Consider the following 14647-nt stretch of genomic DNA (forward strand, 5'->3'; position numbering starts at 1 on the left):
TTGCTAAATGAAGATAATAGCTCAAACCTCTGACCCATATAATGTTGGGGACTGAGAGATATTACGGAATCCATGCTGCTCTTCGATTTCCTATCTCTGCCCAGCTGTGATATTGCCTAAATGTGCACATGCATTTAAGTTACTTGTTTGCTTAATTTACAGGAACCTGAGCTTGACCATCTTAGAGAAACCTGGTTATAAAATAAATTTATATATGAAATGATATTTTTTCCTCCAGAAAGAAAAACCTATGGAACGGTCCTATGGAGGAAGAAAGCATGAAGTAATTCAAAGGACTAAAAGGTGAAAATGGGTGGAAACATGTAATCAAAGAAAAATAATTCTGGTAGTAGAGTGGAAATGAATTGCAAGTGATTCGATGCAAGGGTCCAGAGTAATTATTAAAAATTGCCATAGGCAAAGTGCTTGCTACTCCAAGTGCAGTCTGTGGACCAGCAGAATCAGCACCACCTGGAAGCCTGGTAGAAGTGCAGAATCTCAGACTTTATCCCAGACCTACAGAATCAGATCAGGGTTCAGAAAGGAGGAGGTTTATATCTCACATCGACAGTAGGAAGTTTTCCATCAACTTCCAGAAAATATTATCTGAGAGGCTATTTCATGACCTGAGGATGATGAAAGTGAACTGTTTAGGAAAAATGGTGTCTATTCAGTTCAGGGTCAGAGCTATGGTGGCCAAATCCCTCCATGAGTTTCAGGAAAACACTTCCCGCTACTCTCCAATAAATGAAAGGCAAAGAAAATAAGAGACTGGAATGATAGGGGCACTCTGAGAACTTGCATAAAAATGTAGATCCAGAGGAGATGTGCAAATGTGGAAAACTGCAATTCCAGTTGAGGGGAAAGACTTTTCTTTGGTGGACAACTATTTCCACATACTTTTTTCCTATTAACCAACCAACAATTATTAACAGGCCTCACCGCCTACTTTGTGTGGTTCCCTCTAGCACCTCACTACTTGGAAGTCTGATCTAAAACAAAAGCAATGGCATCACCAGGAAACTTGATCAATACTGAGTATCACAGACATCACCCCAGCTCAATGATTACAATCTGCATTTTAAGAGATCCCTGGATTATTCATTTGTGCCTTAAATTTGAATATGCACATTAAAGTATCTCAAGTACAATTGTGGGTCTCTGAATTCCAAGTAAATAAATATAAACTAATTATCAAAAGAAAATCTGTAATTGCTGATATGACTGAAAGAATGCTAATAATGCAATTGTTCAGTAACCTAATTTTCTGTTTCTGTTGAGCTAATTCTTCATTTCCTATGCTGATAATTATGATGGAAATGTGCTACTAGCATATGTCAGAGAAACCCCAACCAACCGACAATTTTACAACATCTACGATCAATATTTTGCAAAGTTTTTGTTGTTGTTGTTGTTATCATTGTTGTTTTTGGAGATGGAGTTCCTGCTATGTTGCTCAGGCCAGTCTCAAACAACTGGGTCCAAAGAATCCTACCTCACCTGCCCAAGTAACTGGCACTATAGGTGCAAACCACTGCACCTGGCTAACTTTATGACTTTTATTCAAAATCCTATATAAACTTCTTAGTAGGCCCCTAATATTTCATAAATTTAATTTTGGCAATTCATCAACATTATAGTGAAAGAGAAAGAACTAGTTAAACTATAAGTAATGTATAATGTGTGGTCAAGTTAATTATTGACAAATAGAATCTAATTCCAGCTAAGGCATGAGTTCAGTGTTATCCAATCCCTACCATTTTTTTAAATTATAGATACATTTATTTTTCTGGATGTTAGAGTTTTTCTGATTTTCAGTTTATCATTAAACTTTCTCTTTCTGGTCTTATATTTACCTAACTACCCTAGTGGAGGTTATTATTGATGTTAGATTACAGACTTTAGGATCCATACCTTTGAACAATGGAATATGATCTCTAGAATTTACCACAGAGAATTTCTCTATTAATGTTCCCGCAGGTGCCTCAACAAAAATGACACCACCAATTATTCTAATTTCATGCTTCATTAATTTTAGGCTATCGCTAAAATTCTTTTAAAATAGTTTAGGATCAATCAATGTTATTCTTTTAATTTGTTTCCTGAGTATAAATGCTGTAAAGTAGTTCCCCTATTTTTAATTCATTTATTTTGTCTCCTATCATAGGGGATGTACTGATTATCCTCAGTGTTATGAATTCACTTAATTATGCCCTTTAATCTTAGTGCAAAACATTCCTGATTTTGACTTGTGTTTAATAAAAAAATTCTCCTGAACAAAATTATGTAAAATTACTTTAAAAAATAAAAGTCTTCTTTCTTTCTTTCCTTCCTTCTTCTTTCTTTCTTTCTCTTTCTTTCTTTCTTTCTTTCTTTCTTTCTTTCTTTCTTTCTTTCTTTCTTTCTTTCTTTCTTTCTTTCTTTCTTTCTTTCTTTCTTTCTTTCTTTTTTCTTTCTTTCCTTCCTTCCTTTCTCTTTCTCTTTCTTTCTTTCTTCTTTCTTTCTCCTTCCTTCCTTTCTTTCCTTCCTCCCTCCCTCCCTCCCTCCGTCCCTCTCTCTCTCTCTCTCTTTCTTTTTCTTTCTTTCTTTTTCTTTCTTTCTTTCTATTGAGACAGAGTCTCTGTCACCCAGGCTGGAATGCAGTGGTGCCATCTCGGCTCACTGCAACTGCTGCCTCCTGGGCTCAAGCCGTTCTCCTGCCTCAGCCTCCCAAGTAGTTGAGATTGCAGGCCTGCGTCACCAAGAAGCCCAGTGAATTTTTGTATTTTTAGTAGAGACAGGGTTTCACCATGTTGATCAAGCTGGTTTCAAACTCCTGAACTCATGTCATCCTCCCGCTTCAGCCTACCAAAGTGCAGGCATTACAGATGTGAGCCACCGTGACCAGCCATCTTTCAAATAGTATAATAATAAAATATTGTGGCTAGTTTTAGAAACTTATCCTTAGATACATACCATGGTAGCATCATATACAATTTTTTAACTTTAATAAAATCTAAAGGTTTTTTTGTTTTTGTTTTTCTAAATAGATTATGACATAATACATAATTTCTAAATAGGACTATCACATAACACCAGAATGTTTGTTTTTAATTTCTATAAATTCATACTTTTAATGTCATTTCTGTTTTTAATAGCTTTTAAATTGTGATTTTAATATGTATGTGTCTCCATTAAAGCTAAGCATAAATATTAATATCAGTTAAACTCAGTGACTAGCAGGTTGGCTTCCAAAAAAATTTCTAATGCTAATTTCTTAACTGTCTGTATTTTCAAACCATAATTTCTCTAGTTTTTGAATAGCAATGTTGGGAAATGTTCAGATTTTTTTTCCAAATTACAAGTAAGTCATTTGGAGAAATGTCTTCTGATCAGCTACATTCTGAAGACTTACCAGTTATGTTCTCAAACTATGCTGAAATACTCAGCAGAAATATAGCATAAGCATCTACATATTTCATGTTAAAAATGTATGTGTCATGGTTCATCAACTTATTTTCATTCAGCAAGTCTTTGTTGTACACCTGCTATATGCACAGGAGGTGGCAATGCATTTCCTGAAATTAGTAAGACAAAATTGGTTCCACGAAGGGAACTAGGACAAGTAAGAGACACCAGTATAATAATTGAAATCTGGCTGAGAAATAGAGGCAGAGATCCTTGGCTGACAGTTCTAAAATGATTGCCATGGCTCAATGTAGACTGTGTAGACCAGGTTACGAACCCAAGTGGAAAATCTACCCCAGAGGGTTTTGTGTGGCCAGAACAATATTTCTAGTGCTTTGAATATGAATGCCTCCCAGGAAAGCACTGCTTTCCAGCTAGGGAGAGGTACTGTTTTGTTTTTTCACCCTGAACCTAACTCTGTCACATTTGCCTTCTTGGCCCCTTCTGTAAGCCAGAGGCCCCTGGGCTGTAGCAGGAGGCCACAAGCCATGACCTATGAACCAAATCTGGCTCCAGACCTGTTTGTGTGCCTCCCATGAAATATTCTCTATGGTTTCGAAGGCTTATAATTTTCCAAAAGGATATGCCACAGAGACTTATGTGGCTTACTTAAATAGTTTAACACATTTACCATCCTGATCTTTACAAAAAAGTTTGTTCATCCCTAGTCTAGAATAACACTCCCCATGTGTTTGTTGATGTACTCATATATAGACTTATTACACACGCACATCAAGTAACTTATATTGCCAGAGAAAATTGCGAAAGTCTTTGCAATGATCAACAAAGATTCCTGGAGGTTGTGTCTAACACATTCCTCGGGTAAGGTTTTCTGATTCTATAATGTCCTGCAACGTTGATATCATTAAGATATTTTACACAAAACCCTGTAATTTATAGATGATCCATGGCCATGCAACTGATTCTTGTCCATAAACGTGTAGGACAACGTTATTTTGTGACAGTGCAATTTATTTCCCCACCCACGATGGAAGAGCCACTCTTGCATCCATTAAGCACATTCATTTCGGCATTATTGGGTGCCTAGTTGTATGACACTTAGATTCTCCTTTGAACTGGCTGTAGTAACTTACTGGTTTCCTCATTAACTAATGGGATAAATAAAATAGTTGATACATGTTCTTTTTATGTTCCTATAAAGTTATGAGCTTACCAACTTTCACCCTTTATATATGTTAACTTATTTATGTTCTATAGATATGCTATTGTACTAATATATATTATAAACATAGAGATTCAAAAAGAGCTTTTTGAACACAGTGTGACATGCACACCCCACTTTTGATGCCACTATAATTTTTGATATACTTAAATGTTTTAGCTACCTTGATCTTGTGAAAGAAAACTAAGAAAAACTTCTGACAAATAGCTCAAATTATTGAATTCACATTTTCTGAGTGTATTGAAGATGTTTTTTTAAAAAAACTTTGTCATATCAGTTAGTCCAATAAGGACAGGTGGATTTTTTTAATGTTGGATGGAAATGTACATTCTAATGATCAAACATCACTAACATAATTTACTATTGTCTGTGAAATCGGACTTTCAAATGTAGCTGCATTTCTCTTCCTTAAAGCATACTCTTGGATTTACTTATGTTTTTACAAATCTAGGTCTTAAACATCTTTGCCATCATTTATAATGCAGACTTCATGCTGAGAAGAGCACTCGATACTGCCACCGAAGTTCTGTTGTCTGGTGTCGCTTTGTCAATTATGCTGATGCCAGGGACCATGGAACAGTGCCACTATTTCCAAGAGCATCAGCAAATCGAAAGATCTTCATGCAATGGTTGTTCTAGAAAAGTCTACTACATTGGTTTATGCTTTAAAAATAGTTACTACCAGAGTAGTAATTTTTCAGTCTGTCCATTAAAAGTTCAAGTGTATTATCGCATTTTTTAAGTTGTAAAAGGATGATGTACACATATCCTTAAACATAGTATATAAAAGCAACTACTCAATGGAGATTTATGTGATAAGATTACTCATGTAAATAAAATTATTTTTCTATGAATTAATAGTGCAATTTAAAACTGGAAGGCATTTTCTTTAAAAATGTATTCCCTATACCACTGAAATAAAAAAAAAATCAAATGTAAAGCCCTGTAAAAAGTCATACCTTTTTCAATTAATAGGGACTTACAAAAATTTTATTGAACAGTTAGAATATTAAAACCCAACATATTTTTTTAAAATTTATGTGGGGTTCTTAATGAGTAGCAGGTAGCTTTATGTCTGCCACAAACCTTTGGTAAGTGTGATTTAAATGCAAATGTCATGTAGTAAGAGATCTTATATTTCTTTTAGAGACTAAGATTCAAGTAGTGTTTGCACTAGTGGCCTTTACATGCTAGCACCTTCTTTCACTGCCTCACTCATGTATGGAACTTCTATACATATGTAGACATAGTACTTATACATGGTATACACACACACACACACACACACACACACACACACACATACGCACATGCACATAGCACCATGGTATTCATCCATGGTACTTATATACATATAAATTAACTCTTATTGAAATAGTGTTAAAACTACAATATGGTTTTGTGTTATGATAAAATCTACATTATTCCCTGAACCTTGGCATATTCTGTACACAGCTCTGATTCATTTGACATTTGAGGACATCATAATCTTGACATTTTGAGCTTCTGGGGAAGTTCCTGTTACACTAAGAATTTTGGCGTGCTACTGTTCCAAAATAAGTGATTATTTTAGTTCCAACAGATAGTCTGAATTTATAATGAAGAGGGTAAAAATCACCAATGCCACCCCCACCATCAAAAAGATCTATACTTAAAAAATCCTACAGTCTTCTAAGTGATCAGCATACCCACTGACTTAGACCTTCGAGGATCCTCCCAGTTTCCAAGTTCTGCTTAGTCCTAGCCCAAATAACTACACTGTCGTCAAAGAGACCAGGTCTGGAATAGGTGTGCCCTGATGACAGGTTACGACAATGCCAGCTCCAAACAGGCCTCAATTTTTCCTGAAAGACACACTTTATATTATGACATTTTGGTACAACTAGAAAGGTGCCAAAATTAAATATATAATCAATTGCTTCTTAATCTGTGTCCCCTGCCACTTTATTCTTAGCAGTCATTATAGTGTTTTATTTATAAAAATTTGTATGACTCCCTGCATAGACTCTAAGCCCATGCTGGGCGGGGATAATGATTCACTAATTACTATTCTCATTACCTGCATATAGAACAGTGACTGACACAGAAAATAATACAAATAAATGTTTGTCTTGTTTAAATAAATCAAATAAAAAGTATTTCTGTAATCAATCCACAGTCCATAATTGAGATGATTCTGTGCTGTTTAGAGTAGAGATGTCCAAAAAAGATGTCTACAGATTTATCAGTGTACTTATGTCAGAATCAAATACATTATTATAGATAGTTTATGAATCAGTACAATAGAAAATTATGGTCACGGACTATAACATTTAACTTTAGATATTTGCATTGCTAGGTCATGAAACACTAATACAATTTAATCTTGCATTTGCAATAAATCCCTAGATTCATGAAAGAATGACAAAACAATACGGAATTCAATTTTTCTGGCCATGTAGCTTTTAGAGCTTATATGAGTATGAATGACCCATATATCTCAAAACTATGAACTTATCAAACTCACCCTTGAAAACTGTTACAGGAATTGAGTGAGAAATAGAATTGTGCATTAAGATGCTATATGTAATTGAAAAATAGAAACAAGGAAAATAAAATTTGCAGCATATTGACACAAACCCACATTAAAACTATAAGACTGTCATTAAAAACACGTTTAAAAATCTGTAAACTATCAAAAAAATGTCCGCCTATAGCACAAACTATATCTATTGGCTTGGGGATAAAACACATCTAAAATTAAATTTCCCAAATTCAAATTAGGAATGTTATTCTGGTTTTAAGATTTATACCATAGGCTGGAAAAATTATTTGAAAAATTATGCATTTAATTAGCTCAAAAATAATCGTTCTGAAACTGACAAAAAAAGAACCAGAAACAGTGAGTTTCAGCTAAATTTAAATGTTTATGTAGAACTTACCATAGCTACCAGCAAGTGCTTATTGTATAGTTGCTTGAATTAATGAAAAAATCTTTATTGGAAATAAGATCAATAGCTTAGAAAATACTGAGACAAAGCTTTAATAAGAAACAAAAAACCAGAAAGGTCTATTTCTTACTTCATTTTTCTTCCTCCTTTTGGAAATCTCGAAACTGTCTGAAGATTTGTCATATTTTAACATTTGACACACTTTGTTTCAGATGCATGAACAACATTATTTTACATCCTAGTGGGCAGAAGAGCAAGGGGTATCAGGTGTTAGCTAGCACAAAAGGAAATAGCCAAATGTGGAGGCATGTACCAGTGAAGACAGACTCGGCATAGGCATGAGGGTGAGATTAGACAGTGAGAATTTGCTCCAAGGAGCACCCATACCTGGTTTTTCTCTTGCAGGTCAATTTGTGACATCTTGAAATCAGGACTTGGAGAGTTTGCACTTAATCTAATTTTCTTATCCAAGAGCTCTTCCATTTCTTTCACCTGGATCTTCAACCTTCTATTTTCTCTCTCCAGTCCCTGCTTTTCTGTTTCAAGTATTTCCTTCTTGTCCCATTCCGAGCTGTTTTCAGCTTGCAATCTCTCTAGCTACACACAGAAAACACAAAAAAGCAGCATGCAGCATTTGCAACTGCCAAAAGGTAACGCCACCGACAAACAGACTCCCATTAAGAAAGGTTCATGGATATGTCCATTGATATAATTTTAAAAAGAAAATTCTATTTGTTTGAAAACATGAGAAAAATACAAAAGTCTGAAGATCAGGCCAAACCGTAGATAAATAGACTTTTCCTCTTGGTTCATATAACTATCTCTACAGCCATATGGACCATATTTTTCAAATACATGTGTCAAGTGAAAAACTGCTGCTCTTGGGAACACATTAATCTCCACTCTCAACTGATGAACATTCTCAGTGGAGAAGACACAAAACCATTTTGTGGGCAATTTTGATTGGATATATTCCACTTATTCATTCACTCATTTATCTAGGGAATAGATAAATGCTATATATCTATCTTTCTATCTATCTGTCTGTCTATCTATCTATCCATCCATCCATCTATCTATGCAACATTCGCAGTTGCCAAAAGGTAATGCAAAAGGTAATTTCATTTTGGCCAGGCGCGGTGGCTCACGCCTGTGATCCCAGCACTTTGGGAGGCCCAAGCGGGCGGATCACGAGGTCAGGAGATCAAGACCATCCTGGCTAACACGGTGAAACCTCGTCTCTACTAAAAATACAAAAAATTAGCCAGGCGTGGTGGTGGGCGCCTGTAGTCCCAGCTACTTGGGAGGCTGAGGCAGGAGAATGGCGGGAACCTGGGAGGTGGAGCTTGCAGTGAGCCGAGATCACGCCCAGCCTGGGCGACAGAGTGAGACTCCGTCTCAAAAAAAAAAAAAAAAAAAAAACGAAGAAAGAAAAGTAATTTAATTTTATATTGAAATACATATATATACTTTATAATTTTGTATTTTAAAATTTTACATTAAAATATTTTCAATGTAAAATTATATAAAATTGAAACAATACTACAAAGAAAATCTTATTGGGACACAGCCGTGCTTCACACTTTGCCTATAACTGCCTTCACACACAAAGGCTAAGTTAAACTGTTGAGAGAGAGACCATATAGGTAGTAAAGCCCTAAATAGTTACTTTGTGGTCCTTTACACTGAAGTTTTGTCTACCTCTGCCCTCTTCCCATGGTTCTCAACCAAGGCTGCATGGTATATCAACATGAGGAGATTTTTATAACCATCAATGACCAGAAGCCTACTTTAGAAATTCCGATTTAAGATAATTTTAACATCTCCTTTGGTTTTTATTATTTTAGTGTTTTTATGTTTTAAAGAGGCAGTATCAAATGTATTTTCTGCAATTTTATTACATCTAAGTGCTCATTATGATGAGGTGCAATTATATTCATCTGCTATAATTTTTTTTTGTGGACATTGTAAGTAGAAGTGAATAGTAGCTTTTTTTTTTTTGCTGTAAATTATAGTCCTGAGCTATGCATTCTAATCTGACTTCACGATTTATCTTCTGGATAAGCTTAGTCAGGTAACTTCATCTACCCCAATGTGGACAATTTATCTAATCTGATGAGGTTTGTGAGAAGTGAAATTAATCAAGGTAATTAGAAAGCACTTTGTCTAGCAATGTAATACTTAAAGGAGCAACACTGTGGTAATATAAATTTTTTTAAAAAATGTATATTTCTCTCATATATTTGGGCATATGGACATCAATGTAATTTATTGCATATATCTATACAACAGAGTAACTCTTTACAGTAGAAAATCTATTAGAATCTCATCCTGGTTCCACCACTTACTCACTGTCTAATTCTGGACATTTATTGTCTTATTAAGTTTTCTTACTAGTAAAATTAGTATGGTACCATACATATAATACCATAAATACAATACCACAAATGCCACATTTGTGGTATTGTATGGACAGAAGAGGGTCAGCTACTCAAAATTCCTTGCAAACTATTTAGGATGATTAAAGTATAAGGCATTTTAAAAATATCTCAAAAGGATAAACATTCTAAATTACTTGTTTTTACATTGTTAATTATAATGGCTTGATTGCAGCATACTTTATAATTATTATACTGTTATAAAATCTGTTGCTATGACATGTTAAATTCTAAAAACCCATCAACTTAGTCAACATTTAGAAAAATGTTACATTTCAAAAATATCCTTTATAATATCATAATAAATTATGATATAAAAGCCTAAAAACTGCTTTTTCATATATATATAATTGTACCATTATTGTAGAAAATGTTCTGTTCCCAAATCTAAGAGATGCTCTGGCTTCTAAAATGTAGGAAACCAAAATTACATTCTTGGCACATTTACCTATTATGTATAATAAACTAAGGGTCAAATTTTAGATGATGTAGTTTGACATTTGGGATGCTTGTTTGGGAATATGAGGTGAAAATATTATATCACAATTTAATTTAGTACATTACATTACTTTCATTGTTAAGATTAATACTTAAAGTTTCTATCATTGCCTCACTTGTCAGAATAAAAATAATAAAGTTGCCACAAAAAGGCAGCAACTTAGTAATGAAAAATTAATATAAGGAGAGCAAATGTATTTTTGGGCTAGGACAAATATGCTGTGTCAAGTCTTTGCAAACTTGTAGGATTCTTTTAAATGTTAAAATTAAATAAATTGATTTAACACTAAATAACAGATAACAAGTAGAACCAAGGTTTTAAATAAGTAATACATGGTCTGAATGAACAAATTTTAACTCTTAAGATTTTTTTTAAGTAATGATTTTAGCAGTAGCAACAACAAAGCTTAAATAATGCCTTCTGATGTTTTACTATTTACAGATTTATCAAAACATACAAATTATTTGATAAATATATGCATATAACATATATTAAAAATTAAAAATCTTATAAAAATTATTAGCAGTTTTAGTTATTTTGTAAAACTGTTTCTTATCACATTATTCTTTTCCAAGAATCATATGAAAATCCACTAATTTAAAAAGCATTTAATTGCATGTACCTTAAAATTATAAATAAAAAATCAAGTAATATTTTAAGCTCTCAGAGTTTACCATAAAAAATTACAATAATTTTATCAAATGGAAATAGAATTCCATTGCTTTGCTTCTGATGATGAAGAGAAACTCCTAAAATATTTTAATTCTTACTCAACTGTGAATTTTAACCATTAGTGTGTTCTAGCGTTAAATGAATTTCAGATAATGCAGAAATTACTGAAACATGTTTTCTGAAAATTTTAATGTAAAAGTACATTCTTTGTAGAGTAAGTACTAAAATATTTGTTCACTTAATGACATCAATTTCTTATTAAACATTGAGAAAAAGTACATAAATATCCAACACTATATTTACTGAATGAATATTTATTGAGCATATTTATGTATCAAGAAACAAAGAGGAACTGAATATATGACGTTAAAAATGCAAATAGAATATGAGTAAAATTGGGCATCTTTTTACAAAGGAAAAAAATTGAGTATCATAGAATGGCCTGCAATAAATCAGGTAAAAGGAGAAGGTTGTTTGAGGAAATGATATTTAAGCTGCAACTTGAAGTTTAACAAGGCAGAATAGCACAGCCAAGCCCAGACTGTACCAAGCACAGGAAGCAGGAAATATGTTTGAACACTGCAAGACCAAGAGGAGTCTGTCCAGTTATGGAAAGCTAGGATTTGGGGAGGACATGGTATAAAAGGAAATTGGGCAAACACAGACTGGTTCTGAAAAATAAGTATGAATAGCCGAATCACTTGAGTTTCTCGTAAAAACTGTAGTATTGTGATTATTCCTAAGAATAAAATGTTGGATCATTTTCTAAACATAGCTATTTACTCATTCTTCAACTGTCATTGCTTGATATTGTTGAAAACATACCTAAAATTGTAATCATTAACAACAACTGGAATGCAAGCTTTATGAAACCAGGACTGTGTCATTTTGCTCATAAGCCCAGCACCAGACACACACTGTATGTGTGCTCCATAAAAAACTGTTAAGTGAGAGAGAAAGCAGATAATGATGGTCTCCAGGAAAAATCCTTTCTGTATTTCAATGACAACAATTAGACACAAAGCAAAATTAAGACAGCACTCTAGAAAAATCCAGTTACTTGACTTACCATGACCTAACATGAAAAGGGTTTCTCAGTACATTGACTCTGAGCTCTTACTGCTATTGTCAGAGCTGCTTTACATTTTATAGTAGTGAACACAGTGAGGCAGAGATGATTTTTAATAAAATAACCAACAGATGAGTCCCAATTCTCATTTAGACTGATTGCTTCAATTTGTGTTCTTTAAAACATAAGAAAACTTTTCCTACAACCTAATGTTGTGAGGGAGAAAAGAAATCATTTAGGGAAAATATTAACTTCCAAATTCAAGTCAAAAATGTCTAAAGTCATAAGTTTATTCTCTAAAGAAGAAAACATCAACAGCCACTTCAAATACAAAATAGTGTATTAACGTTTTCCTTAAGTTTTATCAAGATGACAATCACTTTTTAAATGGCCCTAATCAACTGAGAAAACTCCCAAAAGCATGCACTATATGTCACTTGGCAGGCCAGCGAAGAGTCACCCAACACCAATGTGGATGTTCCAGTAATCGATTTGCAAATATTCCGAATTTTGATTTCAGACAAGTTAGCCATAAAACCTCATTATATATACTGTGGTTTTGGAGGAAAGAAGGAAATGACAGAAAGCATTTCTGTTTCCTAGCAGTAAGAAATTATCACCCTTTATTGAGGCCCTAAGGTATCCTGGGTAAACAGTCATATAGATTATTTCCTATTCTTACAATGATTCCACAAATCATTTGACTGTGCTATGCATGAGGGAGCCGGGGTTCCAAGAGTAGAAGTCATTTTCCAGTTGGACAAGGAGTCCAAGCCATGGTTCACCTAAAGATCCTCTCTGGTTCTATTTCTGAGCTCAGAAACCAGTAAACAGGACCACATATCCACTTGCAATAGCAACTACCAGATTCTGAATCCTATATTGCATTATAGCAAAGGTTTCATTTATGATTTTGGTTTGGTTTTACATCTTTTAGGTTTTTTTTCCCTTTTTGTTCTGTCTCTGTCTAAGGCAAATTAATTCACAAGAGAGGCAATTTCTGTACAATCACATTTAAAAGTCTGGCAACTCCATTTTAAATGAGTCCATATTATTGATATCACCCCTTGTATCCTTTACCAGTCTTCCTCTATGTCTTAGAATCACAAATAAGAATTGGAGGAACCCCTTCCTAAATGAAAATCTACTTCCAATCTGTCCATAGTTAAATATAGCCTAGGAATAGCTCAGTCTCTTTTTGACCAAGAGTCAACAGTACAATAAATGATTTTAGTGATGTGTAATGTCATACATATTTTAGTTGCTTTCTTTTTATTTAAAATACTTGGAGAATTTCTAAAAGTAAAAATTGCCTCACTAGTTTGAAACAAAATGTGTGCCAAAGTTAAATATAAAAGAAGAGAGTGGCCAAAATGCTATTTCAGATTAAACATGAATCAAAAGCAATGTAAGCATTTTTTAATGCATCTATTTCTAAATAAGTCAGTACATATTAGAATGACAAGTGAAAATACATTTGTAAATACTTTGATTATGTTCTGGTAGAGAAAACTTACAAACCTCACAAGTAAAATCTCTTAAGGGGATGCTTTGAACCCTAGATTTCACAACAACCATGCACTGCCTCAAAAGTTCTTAATGATCTTATAGAATTAATACTTTCCCCATTTCAATTAGAAGTAATAATCATCTATACATAACTTAGGAACTATGAAAACTAAACATAAAAATAAACATGTTACTGTTATCCCTGCAAAATGGGAAATGTTTCATGAAAGTATTCAAGCCCAACCAGAGAAAAGCCTTGATTTAAAACCAAAACAGGAAAAAGATACCCTTCTTTCACTCCCATGCCAAACACTGACATGCTACCACGGATTTCTTATAAAATCAAGGAAGTGTGAAGCTTTACAGGATGAGTGCTTACCAAATCTGAGAAGTGAAACACAATAGAGCTGGTAAAATGTAGATCTTGTTCCAGGGATAATAGGAACAAGGGGTTTATATAAAGCATCTATAATGGGACTTAATTTTACCAGGCACAAACTACACTCTCAAGCGTGCTCTATTATTAGGAAGAAATATGCAAACACACAATACTTGACAAGATCTGCATTGGAAAAATGAATGTATTATAAGGGAATTGTAATTAAACATGCGAGGTAAGCGCTCTATTTGCAAAATCTCTCCTAGAAGTAATTTTAAAAGTAGACAAATTATCTTGGCACCGAAGCTGCCAAACAGGTATTCTCAAGGATTTCAATTGATCTCAGTATCCGAGAAACACGAAACCTGCTGACACTGCCTAAAACAAGCTTTTCTGCTCAACTGAGAATATGCTTTGTGTTAATCCATATATTTGTTTTCTCTAAGGAATTAACAAGCATTATTTGTAGACACTCTGATGGTTCAGAAAAAAATAGCAACTTAGCTTCAATTATTAGCATT

The 14647-nt window shown here is 33.8% G+C and overlaps 1 protein-coding gene across 7 annotated transcripts in view; it reads right to left on the bottom strand.

Moving 5' to 3' along the window:
* The window catches only part of LOC105476956 (coiled-coil domain containing 102B), a 300439-nt gene that overhangs the window by 188460 nt on the left and 97332 nt on the right, over window positions 1-14647 (bottom strand). For 6 of the 7 annotated variants that reach the window (XM_071085208.1, XM_071085206.1, XM_011733260.2 and 3 more), the window contains exon 6: window positions 7948-8157. The exons of the other annotated variant lie outside the window; for it this stretch is intronic. In XM_071085208.1, the coding sequence (XP_070941309.1) occupies window positions 7948-8157 (210 nt within the window). The remainder of the gene's footprint in view (window positions 1-7947; window positions 8158-14647) is intronic. 7 annotated transcript variants of the gene reach the window in all.

This window comes from Macaca nemestrina, chromosome 19 (genome assembly GCF_043159975.1).
Source record: "Macaca nemestrina isolate mMacNem1 chromosome 19, mMacNem.hap1, whole genome shotgun sequence".
NCBI lineage: Eukaryota > Metazoa > Chordata > Mammalia > Primates > Cercopithecidae > Macaca > Macaca nemestrina.